At 45.9% G+C, this 24,981-nt stretch overlaps 1 protein-coding gene across 1 annotated transcript in view; it reads right to left on the bottom strand.

Annotated features, from left to right (window-relative positions):
* Window positions 1–24,981, bottom strand: part of LOC139174151 (ryanodine receptor 1-like) — a 161,260-nt gene that overhangs the window by 91,864 nt on the left and 44,415 nt on the right. Inside the window, exons 29-47 of the mRNA XM_070764289.1 lie at window positions 23,085–23,467; window positions 21,902–22,034; window positions 20,614–20,774; window positions 20,155–20,320; window positions 18,599–18,685; window positions 17,583–17,809; window positions 15,799–16,732; window positions 14,466–14,666; window positions 12,578–12,689; window positions 11,686–11,835; window positions 10,191–10,464; window positions 8,636–8,750; window positions 8,046–8,178; window positions 6,811–6,905; window positions 5,652–5,787; window positions 3,202–3,388; window positions 2,041–2,152; window positions 1,663–1,783; window positions 437–606 (exon numbers count right to left, since the gene is read on the bottom strand). Coding sequence (XP_070620390.1) covers window positions 437–606; window positions 1,663–1,783; window positions 2,041–2,152; window positions 3,202–3,388; window positions 5,652–5,787; window positions 6,811–6,905; window positions 8,046–8,178; window positions 8,636–8,750; window positions 10,191–10,464; window positions 11,686–11,835; window positions 12,578–12,689; window positions 14,466–14,666; window positions 15,799–16,732; window positions 17,583–17,809; window positions 18,599–18,685; window positions 20,155–20,320; window positions 20,614–20,774; window positions 21,902–22,034; window positions 23,085–23,467 — 3,897 coding nt within the window. The remainder of the gene's footprint in view (window positions 1–436; window positions 607–1,662; window positions 1,784–2,040; window positions 2,153–3,201; window positions 3,389–5,651; window positions 5,788–6,810; window positions 6,906–8,045; window positions 8,179–8,635; window positions 8,751–10,190; window positions 10,465–11,685; window positions 11,836–12,577; window positions 12,690–14,465; window positions 14,667–15,798; window positions 16,733–17,582; window positions 17,810–18,598; window positions 18,686–20,154; window positions 20,321–20,613; window positions 20,775–21,901; window positions 22,035–23,084; window positions 23,468–24,981) is intronic.

The following is a 24,981-nucleotide window of genomic DNA, read 5'->3' on the forward strand; positions in this document are numbered from 1 at the left end:
TTCTCCTCTGAAGTCTGTGTCGGGCTTGTTGGGTTGCAGAACCAAACCAGACAGTGATAGAGGTGCAGATGACAGACTCAATGATCCCTCTGTAGAACTGTATTAGCAGCTCCTTGGGTAGTTTGAGCTTCCTGAGTTGGCGCAGAAAGAGTGTTCTTTGTTGTGCTTTTCTGATGACGTTTTTGATGTTAGGTGACCATTTTAGGTCTTGAGATACAATGGTGGAGAGAAAGAGAAACAGAAAGAGACCAAGGCACATCATGGCCCACTCTACTTTTTCAGAGCGGTCAGATTAAAATCCAGGAATAACAAAAGAGCAATTCAACCAAAGTTCAGGTTTTCTTTTAATTTCCTCGCATCCAGCAGACAGAATCTTGCCAGATTAAACCCTATAGGTGCAATTTGAATGTTGTAATGATGCCATCCTGCTACTTACTGTGTCCAAGGAGGCTGCAGCTCTCATGTCAGGCAGAAAACCCACTTCCAGGACATGGAGAAGGAAGTCCTGGTTCTCGATTCCATACACACGGTCCAGAAACAACACCATGGGCGCCTTGTGGTCAGGTACAAAGCTGGCGGACATCTTGGGTTCAATGACACTGCCATCTAGAGCAGGATAGGGCAGATTATAAATCAGAGGAGATGAAGGTGGGAGTAGCGGCTGGAGAGAGGAAGGTCAAATGCTATCAAGCAGGCAGAGTTAGGGGAGTGGAGTTAAGTGTGTCTTTAGCTCAGAATCATTACATTGTCATAAACAAATAAAATATCCAACCGCTCTTGAATCCTGCTGACCCTTCTCTTTTTTATATATATAATTTTTTAAAATTGATTTTAAAATATAGAATATAAAATACACACAACGTACAACAAGTGCTCAGTGATTGCTGCCCACCACCAAACATTCACACCCCTCCACCAAAATGGGAGTATTTCTTATATATACCATTTTAACTCAAGAGCAATATATCTATTTACATATTATAAAGTGATTCCAATTTATTCCTTGTAGCTTGGTCTCGGATTCTACTGACCATATATCCTGTTACCTGGTCCCATCGTCCCATCAGTTGTCGCAAATCAGTTTCATTAACCGAGTTCATCCTTTTGTCCATAATCTCAAATTGAATATGATCCATGTACCGGTCCCAATTTTGCATTGTCCATTTTGTCGCATCCTCCCAACCCAAGACTATTACTGCCTGAGCGCTTTCTATCGTTGCTTGTTTTATTTCTCTAAACCGCTGACCCTTCTCTAGTGCCAATTTTCTACTGAACTTTAGTTGACCAGAGTCTTGTGTACAGACTCCAGCAATCTTACTAACTGCCACTCAGTGCATGGCCCTGATCCTTTGCGTCTGACATGAATCTAGTCAGCTAAAGTTCAATGCTCAATTGGCACCAGATAGGGGTCAATGGATTTCAAGAGGGGTTGGAGGAGTGCATGTGAGAATGTAACGACTCTAAGCGGTGACACACTGAATTTAGTCCGCCAGGCACGGCCCTAATGGGCTCTATGCTGGAATCGCTCTTCACTCCACCTGGGAGGGGTGCCTTCCTCCCTTCAGCTATGGTTCCACCAGAAATGGGCCGTCGATACCAAGACAGATTAAGTCTAGGAACCGGAAGTAGAACCCCCTATGGATACTTTGCTGCCCGTCGTACCTTTGCCAAAGGAAGGGATCTGGAGCGGGAGGCTGATGACTCCAACCAGGTCCTCGATGGGCACCAAGGAACGCAAGATGGCTCTGATCCGGAGGGCTTCTCCTTTCCCAGCTTGGATGAGCTGCTCAGAAGAAGGGAGACAAGGTGGTGGGTCAAAACCCGTGAAGTAGCAAATCCGCAAAAGATGAACCACAAAGTAGCGAGGGATTACTGTAGTCCCTTTAGTGACCACTCAAAATCTACAATGGCCTTTCTAAAAAGCCTCACTTAACAACAAAAATTTATCTTAAGCTAAGGATGACCCATACTTGGGAGTGGGAGGTGGGCTTCCTCCTCTCCCTGAGGGGCCGGACAATGAAGGGAAGAGAGGACCCTTACGTGCATCTCGGGGGCGCAGCGTCCCAGCAGATCAATGAGGGCAGCATAGAAGGACATGATGGCGTTGCCCAAATGGACCCGGTATTCCTCGTGAGTTTCTTCTCCCCCAAATCTGGGAACGAAGGAGCGAAAAAGAGAGGAATGGGAGGGGGAGAGAGAAGCATTAGCTATGAGAGCCTGCCATTCTGGGAGTGGTGAGCGGATGAAAATAGAAGGGTTCCACCCCACCACTCCGTTGTGTATTACTCCCTATATTGGTTAATCACAGATTAACAAGAGTTGGAAGGGACCTTGAAGGTCATCTAGTCCAACCCCCACCCCACCCAAGATGGAGACCCTACACCAGTGATGGCGAACCTTTTTTTCCTCGGGTGCCGAAAGAGCGTGAGCGCATGCTATTGTGCATGCGTGAGTGCCCACACCCATTATTCAATACCTGAGGGCAAAACCAGCTTCTCCTGCCCCCCTGGAGGCTGGAAACGGCCTCTTTCCAACTTCTGGTGGGCCCAGTAGGCTCGTGTTTCGCCCTCCCCAGGCTCCAAAGATTTCCCTGGAGCCAGGGGAGGGTAAAAGCGCTCTCCCAATCCCCCCCAGAGGCTCTCTGGAAGCCAAAAACGCCCTCCCAGAGCCTCTGTACAAGCCAAAATTCAGCTGGCTGGCACACACATGCACATTGGAGCTGAGCTAGGGCAAAGGCTCACGTGCCAGCAGTTATGGCTCCGCGTGCCACCTGTGCCACCCGTGCATAGGTTCACCATCACTGCCCTGCACCAGTGATTCTCAACCTGGGGGTCAGTCCCCCTGTGGGGGGGAGGTGTCGAATGACCGTTTCACAGGTAAAATGAATCACGGATGTGGCAATCAACGGTTGTAAGGCAGGGCAAAACTCACTTTGCAAATGTTTCATCTAGCAACAGACATTTTGGGCTCGGCTGCGGTCGTAATTTGAGAACTACTTGAGAACCATAAAATGCAAAATATCCCCCTTAAAAATATCAATTGTTGAAAACTTATCAATCCAGAAAGAGACGGGGAGAAACAGAAAAAAGAAGGAGGAAGTCGGCCAAACCAAACCAGAATCATATTTGGTCAAACAAATCTTTCCACGTTCTACCACAGAGGTTTTTCCTCCCGCCACCTTCCAACAAGCCCTTCACGCACAATTCCCTCCGGCGATCTTTCTTGATGGTAGGCCCATCCCGGGCAGGATCCTGAGAGATCTGGATGGCTTCTTCTATGGCTGCCAGCAAACCGTTGCCTCCTTCCCCCCGCAGGGCCGGGCCGAAGCACTCGGGACGACGGATCAAGAGGCGCACCACCACATTGGCGTTCTCCTCCACACTTTCCCCTACGGAAGAAGAAGAAGGACCTCAGAAAGACCTACGGGACCAACCGAGCCTCGGTGGCGCAGTGGTCAGAGTGCAGTACTGCAGTTTATTTTTGCTGACTACCAGCTGCCAGCCATTTGGCAGATCTAATTCCCTCCACACTGTCAAACTTTTTACTAAGCCTGCACTTCTATTTCCACTAGTTTTTTCTCATCATTCCTATCGTCCTTTTCCTCCCACGTAGGACTGTATGACTGTAACTTGTTGCTTGTATCCTTAAGACTTTTATTAATATTTATTTCTTCATTACTTATTTGACTCCCATGACAATCATTAAGTGCTGTACCACATGATTCTTGACAAATGTCTCTTTTTCTTTTATGTCCACTGAGAGCATCTGCACCAAAGAGGAATTCCTTGTGTGTCCAATCACACTTGGCCAATAAAAGAATTCTCTTCTCTTCTATTCTATTTTCTCTTCTCTTCTCTTCTCTTACTATTCTATTTCTATTCTATTTTCTCTTCTTTTCTATTTCTCTTCTATTTCTCTTCTATTTTCTCTTCTCTTCTCTTCTCTTCTATTTCTATTCTATTTCTATTCTATTCTATTCTATTTTCTTTTCTCTTCTCTTTCTCTTCTCTTCTATTTTCTCTTCTCTTCTATTTCTCTTCTCTTCTATTTTCTCTTCTCTTCTATTTCTCTTCTATTTCTCTTCTATTTCTCTTCTATTTCTCTTCTATTTTCTCTTCTCTTCTTTTCTCTTCTATTTCTATTCTATTTCTCTTCTATTTTCTCTTCTCTTCTCTTCTCTTCTATTTCTATTCTATTTCTATTCTATTCTATTTTCTTTTCTCTTCTCTTCTCTTCTATTTCTCTTCTCTTCTATTTTCTCTTCTCTTCTCTTTTCTCTTCTCTTCTCTTCTATTTCTCTTCTCTTCTCTTCTATTTCTCTTCTCTTCTATTTTCTCTTCTCTTCTATTTCTCTTCTATTTCTCTTCTATTTTCTATTCTCTTCTTTTCTCTTCTATTTCTATTCTATTTCTCTTCTCTTCTATGTTCTCTTCTCTTCTCTTCTATTTCTATTCTATTCTATTTTCTTTTCTCTTCTCTTTCTCTTCTCTTCTCCTCTATTTTCTCTTCTCTTCTCTTCTATTTCTCTTCTATTCTATTTTCTCTTCTCTTCTCTTCTATTTCTCTTCTCTTCTATTTTCTCTTCTCTTCTATTTCTCTTCTATTTCTCTTCTATTCTATTCTATTTCTTTTCTATTCTTTTCTATTCTATTCTAATTAGGCTCAAAGTTGACTCAGCCTTCCATCCTTCCAAGGTCGGTAAAATGAAGACCCAGATTGCCACGAGCAATATGGAGGCTAAAACATATGAAGAACGGTTGCAGGAACTGGGTATGTCTAGTCTGATGAAAAGAAGGACCAGGGGAGACATGATAGCAGCCTTCTGTTGTGATTCCGTCTGAGGCTCCTCAGGGAACGGCTGAACCTCTGCCGGCTCCATGCTCAGAGGGGGAGGATGAGGAACAGGAGGAGGAGGAGGAGGCCCAGGCAGAAGGGGAGGAGGAATATCAGGCCGAGGGAGAGGGAGAACAGCCGGAGTCCCCCGGGGTGGAGCTCTCCCCAGCAAGCAGCCTGGAGTCCTTGGATGAAAATGCACAAGCCATCATCGATCTCAGGCAGAGAAGAGCAGCACAACAAAGGGGACAATTAGCCAGGTACTTCCAGTCCTAAATAGGTAACAGCTGGGTTTGGGTGTGGTTCTCCCCAGAAAGGCTGAAAAGGCAGACCCACCCTTCCTGTATTGTGGAGTATTATCTTTGGGAGTCCTGGGACCTGGCTGTGATCTTTGGCGTTTCTGACTCTGGCTTGTGGCCCTGAAGGCTGAAACCTTGGGGGGAAAGGCGTGGGTCTTATTCTCTACAGTGGTGTGTGTGCCAGCAAGAAGTCTGCTGTATTGTCTGGCCGTCAGGACTTTACTGTGAAGCCTCATAGCCTGCCTGTTGGGAAGAACAGGTTTTTCTCTGTGTTTATTTTTCAAACTATAAAGTGTCTGGCTGTTTTTTCCAGTTGGTGTTGAAGTCTGGGGGCACCCAGACAGAACACCTTCCAGTATCTCAGGGGTTGCCACAAAGAAGAGGGAGTCAAACTATTCTCCAAAGCACCTGAAGGTAGAACAGTGCTTCTCAAATAGCGGGGATGCCAGGGGGGTGACCCCAGGGAATATGCGTAGTCCGTCCCAATTCATTCCCCTAACTGAAAAGAGGGGAGCTCACCGTTGACGAAGACGGTGAAGCGCAGGAAATCCAGGTAACGTTCCCCTCCACAAGGGTTCCAACCAATGTCAGGATATCCCTTGGACAGCAATATGGGGCAGCTCTGGAGACCGGTGCCAGCAAGGTAAGTCACCACCTGTGGAGGCCAGGAGAAGGAAAAAAGATCTCAATATTTCCACTGGGCTCCCCGGAGCTCCTATCAAAGCAAATCCATCCAAGTGAGCAGAACCGTTTCACAATCGTTGCCCTATCACAAGAGAAGGGCCTACCCACATCATATTTACGGGATGGTCTCCTGCCACCTACCTCCCAGAGACCAATAAGATCCCATGGGGTTGGCCTTCTCCAGGTGCCGTCGACTAAGCAATGCAGGTTGGTGGGACCTTCTCTGTAGCTGCCCCGGCTCTATGGAACCAACTCCCCCCCCCCAATGTCCGTACTTCTCCCACCCTACTGGCCTTCTGGAAAGCTGCAAAGACCTGGCTTTACTGGCAGGGCAGGGGGCCGTGAATATTAACACATGTCGCGGCTGAAATATGTTGATTGGTATGCGTGCTGTTTGATAGGACTGTATGGTGGGGTTTATTATGGGGTTTCATAATAATTAATAATAATTAATAATAATTTATTAGACTTGTATGCCGCCCCTCTCCGAAGACTCGGGGCGGCTCACAACACAATACACAATTTATAAATCCAATATTAAAAACAGATTAAAACCCTTATCATAAAAATCACACAACCCAAGCAAACCATATATAAATCATAGTAGCTACAGAGAATATCAACTTCCCCAAGGAGCTTGCGAAAGGCAAGGAGGGTGGGGGCAGTTCTAATCTCCGGGGGGAGTTAATTCCAGAGGGCCGGGGCCACCACAGAGAAGGCTCTTCCCCTTGGTCCCACCAGATGGCATTGCTTAGTCGACGGGACCCAGAGAAGGCCAACTCTGTGGGACCTAACTAATAATGTTTATAATGGGGGATTTATTTATTTATTTATTTATTTATTTATTTATTTATTTATTATTACCAAAGTACGTAATGAGGTGCCTCCACTGGGATTCCTGCCTCGAGGCCTCCTTCTCCCTCTAGGGGGGGAGTGGGATCGTGTTTGCTACCCATCCCTGCACGTTGCCCTCCTCTTAATGGGGCAATGCTACCTTTTCCAGATCTTGCTCCTGCAAAGCCAGGGCCAGCTCGTTGTTATCAATCACCGAAGCAGCAGCCACATCCAGGGGCGTGGACCCTCGCATGCCTGGAAGGGAAGGGAGGGGAGGGGAATGGAAGGAAGGAAGGAAGGAAGGAAGGAAGGAAGGAAGGAAGGAAGGAAGGAAGGAAGGAAGGAAGGAAGGAAGGAAGGAAGGAAGGGATGGTAAATGGTAGAGGGCAGATGACGGATGGAGGCAGGAAGGCAAGCAAAAAGGAAGGAAAGGAGGGAGGAATGAATGAATGAATGGAGGGAGAGAGAGGGAGGATGGGATGAAGAAATAAATAGACATACATTATTATTGTTGTTGTTGTTGTTGTTGTTATTATTAATTAGATTTGTATGCCGCCCCTCTCCAAAGACTCGTAGCGGCTCACAACAGTGATAAATAACGTAACAAATCCATTGCTTAAAAAGACACCTAAAATCCCATATCATTAAAATAACCATACAACTCAGTCATACCATACATAAACCATATTAGCCTGGGGATGCCTCAATTGCCCCATGCCTGGCAACATAGGTTCAGTAACTTACGAAAGGCAAGGAGGGTGGGGGCAGTTCTAATCTCCGGGCCAGGGCCGCCACAGAGAAGGCTCTTCCCCTGGGGCCTGCCGGATGACATTGTTTATTTGACGGGACCCGGAGAAGGCCAATGCCTTTGATAGATGGATGGATGGAGAAAGAAGGAAGGAAGGAAGGAACGAACGAACGAACGAACGAAGGAACGAACAAAGGAATGAAGGAAGGCACGAAGGAAGGAAGGAAGGAAGGAAGGCACGAAGGAAGAAATGAAGAAATGAAGGAAGGAACGAAGGAAGGCATGAAGGAAGGAAGGAAGGGATGGTAGATGATGGATGGGAGGAGGGAGGGAGGGAAGGGAGAGAAGGAACTTAGAAGTGTCCCAGAGGCTGGCCATGTCACCTGAGAACAGAGCATTAAGATCGCACCACTCCTCCCCGTCATGAAATTTCAAACACATTTCATAACCCCAAATAAAATGTTTCAAACTACGGGGGGAAATTTTGGATTGATATCACAAGGCCCAAAACAGGTTCACCGCTAACCCGACGGTCTTTAGCTCTCTCTCTCTAGTAAGAGTCAATTTCTTTAACAGGGTATTGATCCTCCCTGGTGCCGGTGGCCTCCACTGCATCCCAGGCGGTTTCCCCGAGCCCAGCCACTCACCCAGCCCGATCCCGCTATTCTGCAGCAGGTAGGTGAGATGGTCAAACATGGAGCGTTGGTTCTGGCGACTGATACGGCAGAAGTAGCACAAGAAGCGGCAGCAGTTGGTCACCATTTTAGGGAAACGGATCTCCTGGGAGGGGAGAGAGAGAGGGGGGTCCCTTGAGGGCTTGGAGGTGCACCTGCCTCCCCCCCCCACCGAGCCATTTCCCACTTATAGCTATTGTAATTCAATGCCTGGGGAGGGCGAAAACACCTTCCCCCACCCCCTGGAGGCCCCCCGAAGGCTGGAAACTGTTTTGCAGCTTCTGGTAGGCCCAGTAGGTTCATGTTTCGCCCTCCCCTGGCTTCCCTGGAGCCGAAGGAGGGTAAAAACGCCCTCCCGCATCCCCCTGGAGGCTCTCTGGAAGCCAAAAACGCCCTCCCAGAGCCTCTGTGGAGCCAAAAATCAGCTGGCCGGCACAAACATGCACGTTGGAGCTGAGCTAGGGCCAGCAGATATGACTCCGCATGCCACCTGTGGTACCCGTGCCATAGGTTTGTCATCACTGGACTAGAGCATTGGCTGGCCAAAAGACAAGGACCCTTACCTTGGAGTCCCCTCCTCCCAGAACGTTCACCATCACCTCCATGACTGTCTCGTGCATTCCCAGGGCCCTCATCAAGTTGGGATGCTGGTAGAAGACTTTGTTGTTCATGATATTGCTATCCGAGAAAAACAGGGAGACGTAGCAGTTGGACTTCAGAGCAGATGGAGGAGGCGAGGATGGGAAAGGAAGAACTGGAATTCCCCAACCCAACTTATACACCTTTTTTTAATGACCCCCACAACCCCTTGTGGGATGGATTCTGGGCAACTGAGTGGAGCTAGCCGAGTGTTTACTGGCCCACTGCCATCCCTGTTGCCAATGCGGAGTTTTTCCCCCAGCAGATATATTCTCATTGTCCCCAGAGAGAGAAATATCTGCCTCTACCTAGGATAGAACTCACAGCCTCCTGATTGCTCCACCTCTAGGCCACCGTATCACTCTCAACTCAACAGGTACAAGTGGGGTGGAAGTAAGAATTAGCAGGGGAAGGATCGAAAGGTGGGTCTTAGAGAAGAGCTACTGTTACTACATCCCAATGCGCTCTGGGTGTACTTAAGTCTAGACTAAGGGTAGGCAAAGTTGGCTCTTCTACGACTTGTGGACTTCAACTCCCAGAATCCATAAGCCAATCATGCTATCTCAGGAATTCTGGGAGTTGAAGTCATAGAAGAGACAACTTTGCCTACCCCTGGTCTAGACTCTTGGTGTGAGCTTTAAGACCTGCGGTCCAATTGTATTTGGAGAAGATCAACTGTAGAAGGCTAAGGTTTAAGTATGTTGGGTGGAAAGGGGCAGAGGTTTAAAGGAAATCCAAGATAATTTTAGGTCAAGGAGCAGGGAAAGAGTTGGATGTATGTCTGAATTTTTACTCTGCAATTGCTAAATTGGAGTCAGTGTCAATCAACAGAGAGCGATACAAGCTTTCTTGCAAATGAGGCTCTTTAGTTACCAGATAGGGTCCTAATTCAATTTGAAGTATCTTAAACTAGAAGGGGCTTCAGGAAGCAGGGAAACAATGTTCCTTGAAATTTTGAGAAATGTGGCAAGGCGAAAAGTATATACAGTGGTACCTCTACTTACGAACTTAATTCGTTCCATGACCAGGTTCTTAAGTAGAAAAATTTGTAAGAAGCAATTTTTCCCATAGGAATCAATGTAAAAGTAAATAGTGTGTGCGATTGGGGAAACTGCAGGGAGGGTGGAGGCCCTGTTTCCTCCCAGGAGATTCCTAGAGAGGCCCCACAGAGGCTTCTCCCCATCTTTTCTGGACCTGTTTCCTCCCAGAAGATTCCTAGAGAGGCCCCACAGAGGCTTCTCCCTGCCTTCTCCGATTACAGTTTCGGAGGCTCAGATTTGTAAGTGGAAAGTGGTTCTTGAGAAGAGGCAAAAAAATCTTGAACACCCATATTGAACACTCTCGTAAGTAGAGGCGTTCTTAGGTAGAGATACCACTGTAGATCTAAGTGGAGAGGATCCCACATTGGAGCCTATGAAGCAGCTTTGCAGCGGAAGGCATCTACCAGTTCAAGAAGCTACCGGAGGTGAAAGCACATACCCAATGCTCTGGATCATCAGGTTCTCCTCTTCAAGTCCCATCTGAACGATGAGCAGCGAGCGGATCTGCCCCAGGCACTCCAGGAGACTCATGGTATCCTCCACTGAGTTGGCGTTGATGGTATAAGCCTTGGGCATAGCCCGGAGGAGCTCACCGAGGCCATCGTATTGCCGATGGAGAAGGCTGAACATCAACCGGACGAGCTCTGGGTTCTGGACGAAGGACTCTTGGGCCCAATGGACCATTGTGTGGGAGATCAGCTCCTGCAACGTGCCTAGAATGGGGAGTGTCAGGATTAGCAATCTTGAGTGACATTTCATTGTATTACCATATAGGGTAAAGGCAGAATGTACAGCATGAGTCATAGGGTGTGAACTGCACTTTGATTGGACCAGAGCATTATAAGATGCAAATTAACTTCACCATGATCGATCATCAGAGCCGGGGTGGCGCAGCAGGTAGAGTGCTGTACTGCAGGCCACTGAAGCTGACTGTAGATCTGTAGGTCAGTGGTTCAAATCTCATCACCGGCTCAAGGTTGACTCAGCCTTCCATCCTTCCGAGGTGGGTAAAATGAGGACCCAGATTGTGGGGCCAAGAGGCTGGCTCTGTTAAAAAGTGCTATTGCTTACATGTTGTAAGCCGCCCTTAGTCTAAGGAGAAGGGCGGCATAAAAATCGAATAAATAAATAAATAAATAAATAAAATCTGCTGTTGTTTGCTGTTGATGGTGGTGGTTGTTAGTTGGCTGGATGCAGCAGTTTGAGTGTGAATTAAATATTGAGTAGCAATAGTGATACGGAGAAACCTGGATTGGTTTAGTATCTACTTGTAAGTAAGTTGAATATAGCTAAAGTAAAGTTCCTGTGTATAGAAGATTGACGCAGAAGATATTTTGCACTGAACAGTAAAACGACTGTTTTCTACAAATGTGTCTTCATCATTTATCTTATTCCTTAATTGTCACATTTTATTCTGGTATCTTATCTAGTCCTCCTCTGCATATATCCAGACAGGGAGACCAGGATGAGCCTACGGCATCTTCTTCAGAACTTCTTCAAAACTGGTCTTCACCAACCTGCCTCCATGATTGTTAATGCTCTCCTGTTAGAACTTTGACCACACAGGTTTGGATAAGATATGAACTGGATCTCACAATGCTCAGAAAGGCCCTAGGTTCCCTCAAAACCCATTGATATTAATGATGGAGTTAATTAGACATTAATGGAGATTTATCTGGATGACGAAATTAGAAAGAAGGGAATCAGGGGCGTGTGATGATAACTGAAATTAAATAAATGGGATTTAAGAATGTACAATTTGATTATATAAGATTTACTAATCCAAAACTATTTTATTGTAACAAAAGAGAAGGTGTATTGCTTTTTGTATTTTATGATGTGGAGGAAAAAATAAAAATTACTCTGAAAAAAAAAACGACTGATGGGTTGGCTACATCATTTCTCCTTCCCCTCCACCGCTTGGAGATACCTACTGGGTTTCGGTTCCTCTTCTGGAGGCTGTTCCTCTTGCTCTTCTTCTTTTTTCTTCCGAAGGTTCACCACCTTCTCCACCAAATTCATCAACCGCCGGTGGAAGGGAGTATCTTCCTCCTCCTGTTCCTCCTCCCCCTCGCTTTGGATTCCTGTAGAGAAAAGATGCCGAGCTGCTAAATTTGAAAATCGATAACAGGGGACACCGGAGGCAGGGTGAAGGGAAATCCTATTCTGTCTGAATGCCCAGGAAAAATTATTAAGGTAGGATGAATGAGATCATTATGGAAACTAAGATGAAACTACAACAAAAGGGGTTTATGTACAATTGATTCCATATTGGGATGTCCAGTCTTGGCTACTTTAAGATCTGTGGACTTCAACTCCCAGAATTCCAACCATAATTACTTAAAACCCATGGACTTCAACTCCCAGAATTCCAACCTTAACCACTTTAAGACCAGTGGACGTCAAATCCCAGAATTCCAACTTTTTAAGATCCGTGGACTTCAACTCCCAGAATTCCAACCTTAACTATTTAAAACCCATGGACTTCAACTCCCAAAATTCCAGGCTTAACCACTTTAAGACCTGTGGGCTTCAACTCCCAGAACTCCAACCTTAACTACTTTAAAACCTCTGGGGCCCAACTCCCAGAATTCCAAACTTAACCACCTTAAGACCCATGGACTTCAACTCTCAAAATTCCAACCTTAACTAAGTTAAGACCTGTGGACTTCAACGCCCTGAATTCCCCAGCCAGCCAAGCTTTTCTGAATGAGCTCATTCCCAATTTTCCTCTAGTTCGAAGTGGTCCAGAATGGTGTCCCAAACTCTTCCATAGCCTTCTCCACTTTGAGTTGACATGTGTCCCTCAAGCTTCCAGGGTCTTACCGCAATGGGCTAGTAGATCAGTATGAAATTCCAACAATTCATCTCGGATCTCTTCAGGTACCGGGCAATCCTCAAGATCAGCACCGTTCTTAAAGTGCAGCAGCATGTTGATCTGTTATGAGAAGAACATTCTTGTTTTGGAGATGCAAATTCCATATTTTTGGGAGTTCCCTTAGGAGACACCTTGAAAATTCAGCTGAGGCCAAACCCAGAAACTGTGGCATTCCCACAGGATCCCATTACTACAGGAGTTGCATGAACTATGGATTTATGGCAATCTATATGGTCCTTATGGCAATCATGTGGTCCTTAAGCCAATCCGGCTTCTCCCACAGACTTTGCTTGTTGGAAGCTGGTTGGGAAAACCACCAACGGTGATCACATGATCCTGGGACACTGCAACAGTCATAGGTCTAAATCTAACTCTAAATCTTAAACCTAAATGTAAATCTAACTCTATGGCTAAATCTAAAATCTAAATGTAAATCAAACTCTATATCTAAATCTAAATCTAAAATCTGAATCTAAAATCTAAGTGTAAATCTAACTACCGGTATATGTAAATATAAATCTAACTAAATTTAAATCTTAAATCTAAATGCAAATCTAATTATATTTAAATCTAACTCTAAGTGTAAATCTCTCTAAATCTTAAATCTAAATCTAAATCTAATTATATTTAAATCTAATTCTAAGTGTAAATCTCTCTAAATCTTAAATCTAAATGTAAATTAACACTATATCTAAATCTAAAGTCTAAATCTTAAATCTACAGTACAGTGATCCCTCGAGTTTCGCGATCTCGATCTTTGCGAAATGCTATATCGCGATTTTTCCACCCGATGACGTCACTCCCTTCCTTTCTCATCTTTCTTTCTCTCTCTCTTTCTCTATCTTGCTTCTTCCTCTCTCACACTCTCTTCCTCCCTCTCTCATCTCTTTCTTTCCTTCTCTCTCTTTCTCTATCTCTCCCCCTCTTGCTCTCGAGCGGCGGGCGGCACCCAGGGAAGGTTCCTTCGGCCGCCCACCAGCTGATCTGCTCGGCAGCGCAGTAGCAGCGAGGAGCTGAAGATGGGGTTTCCCCTTTGCGTGGGCAACGGGGAAACCCCATCTTCGGCTCCTCGCTGCTACTGCGCTGCCGAGCAGATCAGCTGCGGTGGGCGGACAAGCAGACAAGCGGCGGAAAAGTGGCGGGCGGAAAAGCGGCGGGCGGAAAAGCGGCGGGCGGAAAAGCAGCGGAAAAGCGGCGGCCGGACAAGCGGCGGAAAAGCGGCGGCCGGACAAGCGGAAAAGCGGCGGACAAGCGGCGGCCGGACAAGTGGACAAGCGGCGGAAAAGCGGCGGCCGGACAAGCGGAAAAGCGGCGGAAAAGCGGCGGCCGGACAAGCAAAAAAGCGGCGGAAAAGCGGCGGCCGGACAAGCGGACAAGTGGCGGACAAGCGGGCAGGCAGGCGGCTCCTCAGCTGCTGGGTCTTCCCAGGTGCGGAAGTAAAAACACCATCTGCGCATGCGCAGCCATGGAAAAAGGGGCGCGCATGCGCAGATGGTGTTTTTAATTCCGCACCACTACATCCCGAAAAATCGATTATCGCGAGGGGTCTTGGAACGGAACCCTCGCGATAATAGAGGCATCACTGTATATGTAAATCTAACTTTATCTAACTCTAAACCCAAATCCTAAATCTAAATCCTAAACTGGATTTAAAGTGCATTTAATAGCAATATATCCAACCGTCCTGGATTTCAAACAACTATTTACTAGCCCTTCCCAGAGTTTCAAACTCCTAAACCCGACATTGCCAACATGCATAACATATTTGTACGTTCTACCTGAGGGGTTCTCCCTTCCCTTTGGTTCCTCCCCATCCCCAGGAGCCCCGCCCAATACCTGCTCCTGGGGAGGAGAGCGGAATTCGCGGGTGCGCCTGGCGGTCTCTGCAGCCGACATGGTGAAGGCTTGCATCAAGGTGGAGTAGCGCTGCCGTTGGTTGGTCTGCAGGCTGTCCATGTAGCGCTCCGAAAAGGCAATGATGGCTTCCACGCGGTGCTGCAGCTCACGGTCCCAGAAAAACTGCAACAGGTTGCACATCTGGAGGAGGAGGAGGAGGAGGGAAAGAGATGGGCAGAGAGAAGATGGAAGCAGCTGCCAGAGTTAATTAATTCTCGTTTCAATTTTTCAGTATTAGCTACACATAGTTCTTAACTCTCTATCCAACCATAAAACTTCCCCCTAGTCTTGTAATAATCAGAGTCTTGGGTTGGGAATGTTGATGATCCAGAGGTGCCTCCAGATGAAAACCTATCTTAACAGAATAACGAAGTAGGAAGGGACCTTGGAAGTCTTCTAGAACAGTGTTTCCCAACCTTGGCAACGTGAAGATATCTGGACTTCAACTCCCAGAATTCCCCAGCCAGCAAATGCTGGCTGGGGAATTCTGGGAGTTGAAGTCCAAATATCTTCAAGTTGCCAAGGTTGGGAAACACTGCTCTAGAGGTCCAAGGTCCCGTCCAACTCTTGTTAATTTGTTATTCCTTTCTGAGATGATAGATGTAGAAACATAGAAACATAGAAGACTGACGGCAGAAAAAGACCTCCTGGTCCATCTAGTCTGCCCTTATACTATTTCCTGTGTTTTATCTTACAATGGATCTATGTTTATCCCAGGCATGTTTAAATTCAGTTACTGTGGATTTATCTACCACGTCTGCTGGAAATTTGTTCCAAGGATCTACTACTCTTTCAGAGAAATAATATTTTCTCACGTTGCTTTTGATCTTTCCCCCAACTGACCTCAGATTGTGTCCCCTTGTTCTTGTGTTCACTTTCTTATTAAAAACACTTCACTCCTGGACCTTATTTAACCCTTGAACATATTTAAATGTTTCGATCATGTCCCCCCTTTTCCTTCTGTCCTCCAGACTATACAAATGCAGTTCATGAAGACTTTCCTGATACGTTTTATGCTTAAAACCTTCCACCATTCTTGTAGCCCGTCTTTGGACCCGTTCAATTTTGTCAATACCTTTTTGTAGGTGAGGTCTCCAGAACTGAACACAGTATTCCAAATGGGGTCTCACCAGCGCTCTATATAGCGGGATCACAATCTCCCTCTTCCTGCTTGTTATACCTCTAGTTTTTTTGTTCTGCACAAGCACTTGAAGGGTGCTGCTGGAGGAACTGAAGGAAACCAAGAAAAACCTCCACAACCTCCTTCTTTTACCTGCAACTTGACTGATTCTGGGAGCTTCATTTGCAGGAGGCCTTCTTCCAACCCTTCCTCATCCTCTTTGGGTTCGGCTTCCCCAGCCTCAATGGCCTTCAGCTCTTGCTTTTCTCCTTCTTCGGCTTCTTCCTTCTGCTCCCCTCCAGCCTCTTTCTCCTCCTCTTCCTCCTCCTCTTCCTCTCCTGCTTCTTCCTCCTCCTCTTCCTCCTCCCCGTAGCCCTGGTCTTCTCCTTCCCCTGCCACCTCCTCAGCGCCCACCGGAACTTCCTCCTCCTCTTTGCATTCCCCAAAGACGTTGGGGTCGATCATCTTGAGGATGTGCCGCACGTCTTCGTCCTCAAACACACCCATGATGAGGAGGGTGCAGACCAACTTCAGGACGGGCACGAACTGGAACTCCACACTGCCCCCTACAGGGTCCCGGGTGTGTTGCCCTCCATCTTGGACAGCCTCCGTCAGCATGTTGATGGCCTTCACCTTCAGCGCATCCAACGGGATGGAAGGGCTCAGCTGGTAGAGCTCAGAGCTGGTGCTGACAAAACAGGTGTCGGAGAAGTGGAGCGGGGGGCGCAGGCAGGTGCTCATGCCCACCCCGGGCAGCCCCGGTTTCTTCATGCTATCCGGGAACAGCGTGATGGTCTTGGTCTCGTCTGTCATGGGGACAATGAACTCGCTGTTCATCATGAGGCGGGAACGCTTGGCCGACTCCAGGTGCATGCTGATGAGGAGGTCGTAGTAGCCACTACGCAGCAGACCCGGGAGATGGTTGCTCTCGATGGTGTAGAGCAACTGCGACTCGTCCACGTGGCTGCACAAGGCGTGGGCCACCCGGTTGTTGCCCAAGGCGCACACAGCACAGTACAACTTCAGGGTATGGGAATGGAAAGTCAACAGGTCTTGGCGCTCGGACAATTCCAGAACGTCTATACATCTGAAAGAAGGATGGGGAGGGGAAAGTTTGAGAGTTAAACAGGAGGGGGAGTCCCAAGTTTGGTCCCGTCTTAGAACAGGGGAAGAGAACGTTGGCTCCTCTATGACTTGTGGACTTCAACTCCCAGAATTCCTACCATGATTGTCTCAGGAATGGTGGGAGTTGGAGTCCACAAGTCATAGAAGAGCCAACGTTCCCTATCCCGGTCTTAGAAAGTGGAACCATTTGCTAATTGGTGAATATTTTCTATCTCCCAATGTTCAGCAACTCCATTCATCAATAGATGCCTCCCTTTGCTAAATTAGGCAAGCAGACGAAAGCCTAAATATTAAATATCTTCAGAGGATAGGGGTTTTTTTTTAACATAATTGTAATTGCTCTTTCTTTGTCAGTCCCAAAGAATCAAAAATTATATGTGGAATAGGTTCTGTATTGTTGTTGGCCTCCAGACAGAATCTTGCCAGACTAAAGCAAATATCAGCACAACTGTTAGATCTACCCTGTGAATTGCTCTCTATGATGTATGTAATATTGGAAGGTATGTGTTGAATCTGCATTTGTGAAGGTAGAGAAGAATTTAAAAACTTTTGGGGGGGAAAAATAACATTCCACGGAGCTTATGCCTCTTGCAGCTGCGTAAAGACTCAAGGCTAGTTCCCTGCTTGACTCCTCCCTCTGTGCCTGCCTGAGAGTTTCCCAACATCATTCCATCACACGCGTCTGAGTGACAGAACCATAAACTCAGCCGATAGTCTTCTTTTTCCTTGGGTCCCTGCAGATTTCAACTCCCAGAATCCCCCATCCAGGTCGAGTTTCTCGGAAGTGAAATGGAAGACCGCTAAATTCTCACCGGTTCTCCTCTGGGATGTGAAGGGCCATCATTATGTTTGGTTCCAGGCATTCCACCATCCAGCCATGGCGGTCACTAAAGCGAGCAACGTCCACCCGTAGAAAGTCATTGGGCATACGGCTCCAGGTCATGGGCGCCAGGATTTGGATGGCAAGGCGAGGTGGGCACTGGGGCTCCGGGTTTTTCCGCTCGCTCCGGAACATGGCAGCTGATATCGGCATAATGTTCTGTCCCGCAAGGAGTTGGAAAAGAAAAAGAAAAATGGTGCATTAACTAATCTGCGCATAATACACTGCTCAAAAAAATAAAGGGAACACTCAAATAACACATCCGAGATCTGAATGAATGAAATACAGTGGTACCTAAGAAGGCCTCTACTTACGAACTTTTCTAGATAAGAACCGAGTGTTCAAGATTTTTTTGCCTCTTCTCAAGAACCATTTTCCACTTACAAATCTGAGCCTCCGAAACTGTAACCAGAAAAGGCAGATGGAGAAGCCTCTGTGGGGCCTCTCTAGGAATCTCCTGGGAGGAAACAGGGCTGGAAAAGGTGGGGAGAAGCCTCTGTGGGGGCCTCTCTAGGAATCTCCTGGGAGGAAACAGGGCCTCCACCCTCTCTGTGATTTCCCCAATCGCACGCATTATTTGCTTTTACATTGATTCCTATGGGAAAAATTGCTTCTTCTTACAAACTTTTCTACTTAAGAACCTGGTCACAGAACGAATTAAGTTCGTAAGTAGAGGCACCACTGTATTCTCATTGAATACTTTGTTCTATACAAAGTTGAATGTGCTGACAACAAAATGAAATTGATTGATTGCTAAGTGGACAGTTTGATTTCACAGAAGTTTGATTTACTTGGAGTTATATTCTGTTGTTTAAGTGTTCCCCCTTTTTTTGAGCAGTATATTTCCAACCCAACCTGATCCAAGGGAGATTCTTGCATTATTCCGGGAGCGATTTTTTAAAAAAAAAAAAAAATTGTTCCAGGTGCAGCTGCAGGGATGGGCCTTACCTTCAGTTTGCCCAGTTCAAACTGGACGACATTCTGGTTTGTTGGGAGAGCGACAATGGCGGGAAACAGTTTTGTGTTGGGCTCCACCTGAGATGGACCAGTTGTGGGAGAAGAGAAGAAGCCAAAAGAAAAGAAAACAAGGTTTCATTGCAGGTTTTGATTAGGAAAGATTGCCCGTAACTGTAAATATCTAAGGATAAAAATGACACCTTTTGATTAGAATACTGAAATAGAGCAGCGTCTTACAATGTAGACCGGGATCTCCAAACTTGACTACTTATGGACTTCAACTCCCAGAATTCACCAGCCAGCCTTAGTGAATTCATAATTCACACAGACTGGAATTGCCTATTCCAGTCTCCCAATGCTGATTTTCCATATTTTAAAAAATACCCATCTGAATATCATCTGGATTGGATTATTATTAAACCGCCGTCATTCCTTCGGGATTGGGCGGCATAAAAGTCAAATAAAATAAATAAAATAATAAATCATTATTTTTAAAAATGCCCATCTGAATATCATCTGGATTGCATTATTGTTATATTGTTTGCAAATTGCTGGCAGGGCATACATGAATTTCTCCCGACTGATTATCCTGGATTCCTCTCCTAAAAGCTTCAGTTTGTGGTGGACCTGACATCTAGGTCTTCTGCAGCCAAGGAAAGGACCATCAGGAGCCCTAATCATCCAACTCAGGAATGACAAACTCCATTTCATTGAGGGCTGAATCAGGGTTGTGTTTGACCTCAGGGGAGCGGAGGGCGTGGACAGGGTAGGTGTGACATCACTCGTGTTGGGGGGGGGGTGCTTTTGGTGGCCCGAGCGTTCTGCCAGCGAAAACAGGCTCCCGAGCTCCATTTTTGGCTGCAATGGCCTCCTGCAACCTTCTGCCAGCAAAAATTGTGCTTGGAAATGCCGCCCATGGGCCTCACGAGCTCTGCTTTCGGCTGCAATGGCCTCCTGCAACTTCATGCAGCCCTCCCAAGGTCCGTTTTCACTGGCAGAGGCACCGCAAGCCGATTCTTTGCTGTTTTCCAAGGCAGCCCTGCAGGCCACATCTAAACACCCTGCGGACCAGATCCAGCCCCTAGGCCTTGAGTTTGACACCCCTGATAGAACTCCTCTGGAGACAAGGCTCTCCTGATCTCTTCTAAACACTTCCTTGATTGCTTATCCGTCCGTCCCAAAATCTCCCTAAATGTCCAAACTGGTCCCGCCCTGCTGGCCTTCTGAAAGGCTACAAAGACCTGTCTTTGCCGGCAGTATTGGGGCCATCTTTCATGGCCAAATTGTATGGAATGATATCTATCTTTTGATTGGATTGCTAAGTTGTGGGTTTTAACTGAGGTTATTGTTTTAATTTCTACTTGACTTATTGCTCTGTACTTTTTATATTATTGTAAGCCGCCCTGAGTCCTTTGGGGTTGGGCGGCATAGAAGTCAAACAAACAAACAAACAAACAAACAAACTAACTAACTAACTAACTAACTAACTAACTAACTAACTAACTAACTAACAATCTCCTCTCCGAACGTATCCTGAATCCGCTTACCTGGAAGAAAGTGTTGACTTCTTTCCCGTTGGCTGTGAAAGTCATGAGCCCCGTGGCCAAATCAACCAGGCAACCGATCACCAGGTCCACTGTGCTAACTCGGGTCTGCTGGGTACTGCTGACAAACTCCCCTCCCCAAACCATGTAGCAGTTGCTTCTTTTGATACTGTTGAAATGAGGGATAATGGAGTTAGCAATAGCACTTACAGGGTGTGTTCCAAAAGTAATGCAATTTTTAAAAAAAAAGAAATTTATTGAACAGATTTCAATAAGAGAGAGAGTGGGAGAGAGTGCTGGCGCCCTCTTATGGTGAACCAGCCAAAGTCCTTAAAGGTATATTGCATCTATAAAGGTACAAACTACAATTGGTAGTTTACATACATGGCAACCCCAAATACTGGTGAGTACCATGTACTAACATGATCCGTAATGCACAGCAGAGGTCTGGATAACGCTCACCTGTCGTGGATGTTTCCTTTGTCGTCACCCATGGTGACTGTGACGTTGCGCACCTTCGTGAGGTCGAAGTTCATGTCGTGCTGGTGGTAATCGGGGGTCACCCAGCCTACCCAGACAGTAGTGGGCTCTTGGCCTGCAAATATCCGGACCGAGTAGTAATACTGTTAGGTTGGAAAGAGAAAGGTGCAAAGGGTAAACAACATGGCATGGGACATTGAGTTCCTCAAACATTACTAATAGTCCAGCAAAAGTATTCTGTAAATCACTCATGGACAAGAGGTGATCAAAGGAACATGCTACTTTGACCCCCGTCCAGCATTTCCATTCTGGAGTACCAGAAATGCTGTAGTGGAATGTAGTCTGGATTCCCAGGACGGAGGGGCTGCATTTCAGAGGATTAAGAGACAACAAAGTTAAGGTAGGTTGGTAGGGAGGAAGTAAGTTAAGACGGCTCCTCTCCAGAAGTTCTGAGAAGCTGTCAAAGTTTTGACGGATAGATGAGGAACAACTTAGAACTGTTTTGAAGTAACTCTGTGTCTTTTGGGGGTTTTGGAACCTTACATCAATCATGCCAAACTAAAGCAATTATTTGCACCTTTAAATAGACTGAGTACTTCTAGGGAGGAGCTATCTTCACCCTCCCAACCAAACTATCTTAACTTTGCTGTCTCTTACTCTTCTGGAATGCAGCACCTCTCAGCTGGGAATTCAGACTACGTTCCACCACAGTGCATTCCCCCCAAAATTTGAAAAATGTCAGGTAGCAGTCAACAGTATTGTTAGGACTCTGTCCATAATGCTTGGGTTGGCAATATATTGGATGCAGGTGTTGTAGACTGCCACAAGAGGGAGGTAGAGTTCATAGTTTATTTCACAGAGTAACCCTCTCCGTTTCTCTTTATCTGGCTACTCACTGTTAAGGGCTACTCACTGGTAGGTTTGCTCTGCAATTCTCTGCATGCTCTGTACTGTAGTTATGTATTACAGCTAAAATGTGTTTAAGTTGGATATCTTTACTGATTATGACAAACTGTAAGAAAGACTATGTACTTGGCAATATTTGGATTGTTAATCTGACTTATTATGTGTATGACTTTAGACTGTTTATCTGAATATGTTATTTCTCAAAGTAAACTTTAATTCAAGTTAGTATATCTGTGTGTGGCTGAGTAGTTATTCACAACTCAATCTAAACGTTTCTGTGTGTGCACAACCTTGGTAAACAAGGATTACTCTGCTGGTACATTAACTATTGCACTCAGTCGCTAGATATCCAAGTTCCTGTTACCGTTGTGGTGTTCATGATGATTTCCGGATCATCCCGGTCATCGGGAACTACTTCTTCTTCAAGCCGATGTACTGTGGGAACTACAGGAGCCGGGGTAATGAGGGTGGTGGCTTTCTTGGCTTTGAACAAGAAGCTGGAGAAGAGAAATAAGAAGGAGAATATGATCAGAAAGGACAGTAGATCTTTCATCTAAGATGTCTCCCTTGATTTTCTCCAGCGTGCACTTCTTGGAAATGAACCCTGTTCAACTCTGTCGGAACTAGTCCAGAATCAATCAACGTGTCTGATCACGTTGATAAGGGTTCCACACCAATCATTACGTGTTGTACCACATGATTCTTGACAAATGTATATTTTATTTTATGTACGCTGAGAGCATATGCACCAAGACAAATTCCTTGTGTGTCCAATCACACTTGGCCAATAAAACTTCTATTCTATTCTATTCTATTCCAAGAACGATTCTTCTACCACTTGAATATCTAAAGATCATTTTCATTAAACTGAATGCACTTGGAATACCGAATTCAGTTTTGGTCGCCGCGATGCAAAAAGGATATTGAGACTCAAGAAAAAGTGCAGAGAAGAGCGACAAAGATGATTAGGGGACTGGAGGCTAAAACATATGAAGAACGGTTACAAGAACTGGGCATGGCTAGTTTAATGAAAAGAAGGACCAGGGGAGATATGATAGCAGTGTTCCAGGGGCTGCCACAAAGAAGAAGGAGTCAAACTATTCTCCCCAGCACCTGAGGGTAGAACAGGAAGCAATGGGTGGAAACTAAACAAGTAGAGAAGCAACTTAGAACTAAGGAGAAATTTCATGACAGTCAGAACAATTAGTCAGTGGAACAGAAGTTGCCTCCAGAAGTTGTGAATGCTCCAACACTGGAAGTTTTTAAGAAGATGTTGGATAACCATCTGTCTGAAGAAATGTAGGGTTTCCTGATTAAACAGGGGGTTGGACTAGAAGACCTCCAAGGTCCCTTCCAACTCTGTTGTTGTTGTTGTTATTTTATTTATTAATTGGATTTGTATGCTGCATTCCCAATAATAATAATAATAATAATAATAATAATAATAATAATAATAATAATAATAATAATTCCTTTTGAACCCAATCATCTCCGCACTAGGAGATTTCCTGATCTCCTGCTAAGTTTTCCACAGAGTTCTTCCTTACCCTCTTTTGGCTTTGCTCTTTTCGTTGGAGGCGTCCTTCTCGTTCTCTGCTTTGGGGGCCTCTTTGGGCAACTCCTTGTGGGCGGCTGGCGAACCCGGGCCTTGTTTCTCCTTCTCAGCTTCCTCGGCTTCCTTGCGGCTGGCGGTTTTCTTCAACTGCTCAAACTCGGAATCCAGGTCTACGTCCTTGACCTCATCTTCGGGGATGGTGAGCGCGTGCGTCAGCGGAGTGGTACCAGCTGGGACCTTGAACTTCTCGTGGAACTCCACTGGCATACTGAGGCGCAGGAAGAGGAGTTCCACCACAGCGTTCTGGGAGCTGAACGTCCGGTGCGTCAGCTTTAGACACGGCGGGTTGTCCACAGTGCCGTCAATCCGTGACACCTGCCCATGGAGGACCAAAGCAGAAGGTTACAGCAGCAGCGGGAGGTTTCTTCCCAAACTCATCCTGACCTTCCATTGCTGTTTTTTTCAAAGTATTATGGAGACCTCCTCTTTAGAGTCCTCCAGACCTTACAAACAAATATTCTTTAGTAGAAAGATACAGTGGAACCCCGACATAAGAGCTGCTCTACTTAAGAGCAACTCGAGATAAGAGCTGGGAGGGGAGAGATATTTTTGTTCTACTTACAAGCCCAAATTCGAGATACAAGCGCCAAGGAGCTGTCTCCTGAAGCCAAACGCTAACTTCCGCGTTCGGCTTCAGGAGACAGCTGCGAAGCGGCGCGCGTGTTTTAAAAGGTTGCAGCCGGCCTGGGGGGCTCGGGGGGGTGCTTGCAGCTTTCTTTCTTGCTCTTTTTCTTTCTCTCTTTTACCTTCCCTTCCTCTATTTCTTCTTTTCTTTCTCCTTCCCACCTTCTTCCCTCCCTCCCTCCCTTCACTCATTCCTCTCTTACTCTCCCCTTTCATAAGTTTCCTTGCTTCCTTCCTCTGTTCCTGTCCCTTCCCCCTTTCTTTCTTTCTTTCTTTCTTTCTTTCTTGCTCTTTTTCTTTCTCTCTTTTACCTTCCCTTCCTCTATTTCTTCTTTTCTTTCTCCTTCCCACCTTCTTCCCTCCCTCCCTTCACTCATTCCTCTCTTACTCTCCCCTTTCATAAGTTTCCTTGCTTCCTTCCTCTGTTCCTGTCCCTTCCCTCTTTCCTTCCTTCCTTCCCACCCTCCGTCCATTCATTCACCCATTCCTCTCTTGATCGCTTAAAGCCGGTCCCTGGTGCAAAAAGGGTTGGGGACCTCTGTCCTACAGGATTGGGTGGCAGAGAAGTTGAACATATGTAAATTTAAAAGTTTAAGAAAGTTTACAAGTTAAGTGAAAGAAACTTCATTATTCATTTATATGTACATGTACATTTCTTCATTAAAAACATGTCTTTCTGCATAATTTAGACTAACTTTGTGAGTTTTTTGAGGGCTGGAACCAATTAAAATTATTTACATTAATTCCTATGGGGAAAAGTCGTTCGAGATAAGAGCTGCTCGACTTAAGAGCCCAGGTCCGGAACGAATTAAACTCGTATCTCGAGGTACCACTGTACCATATTTTTCGGAGTGTAAGACACACCCTTTTTCCTCCCTAAAAGAGGCTGATAATTTGAGTATGTCTTATACTGAATGTAGCTTTTTTCCAGCCCTGACTAGCTGCTAACGATCTTCCCAGCTCTTACCTTGCAGGCTCCTTCATTGTTTCTCTCTTCAAAGAGTGTTTTCCGAGCCCTAAGTCTTTCCAGGGTTTGTTTCATTGCTCCAACTTGCTCCGAATACGTTTCTTTCTAGCCCTAACCAGGTTCCCAGCCTCTTACAAGCTTGCAAGTTCTTTCATTGTTACTCTCTGCAAAGAATGTTTTCCAAACCCAAGTCAGGAAGATCCTTAGCACCTCGTTAGGGCTGAAAAAAACTTTTTCG

Source organism: Erythrolamprus reginae, chromosome 11, assembly GCF_031021105.1.
Source record: "Erythrolamprus reginae isolate rEryReg1 chromosome 11, rEryReg1.hap1, whole genome shotgun sequence".
Taxonomy (NCBI): Eukaryota; Metazoa; Chordata; class Lepidosauria; order Squamata; family Dipsadidae; genus Erythrolamprus; species Erythrolamprus reginae.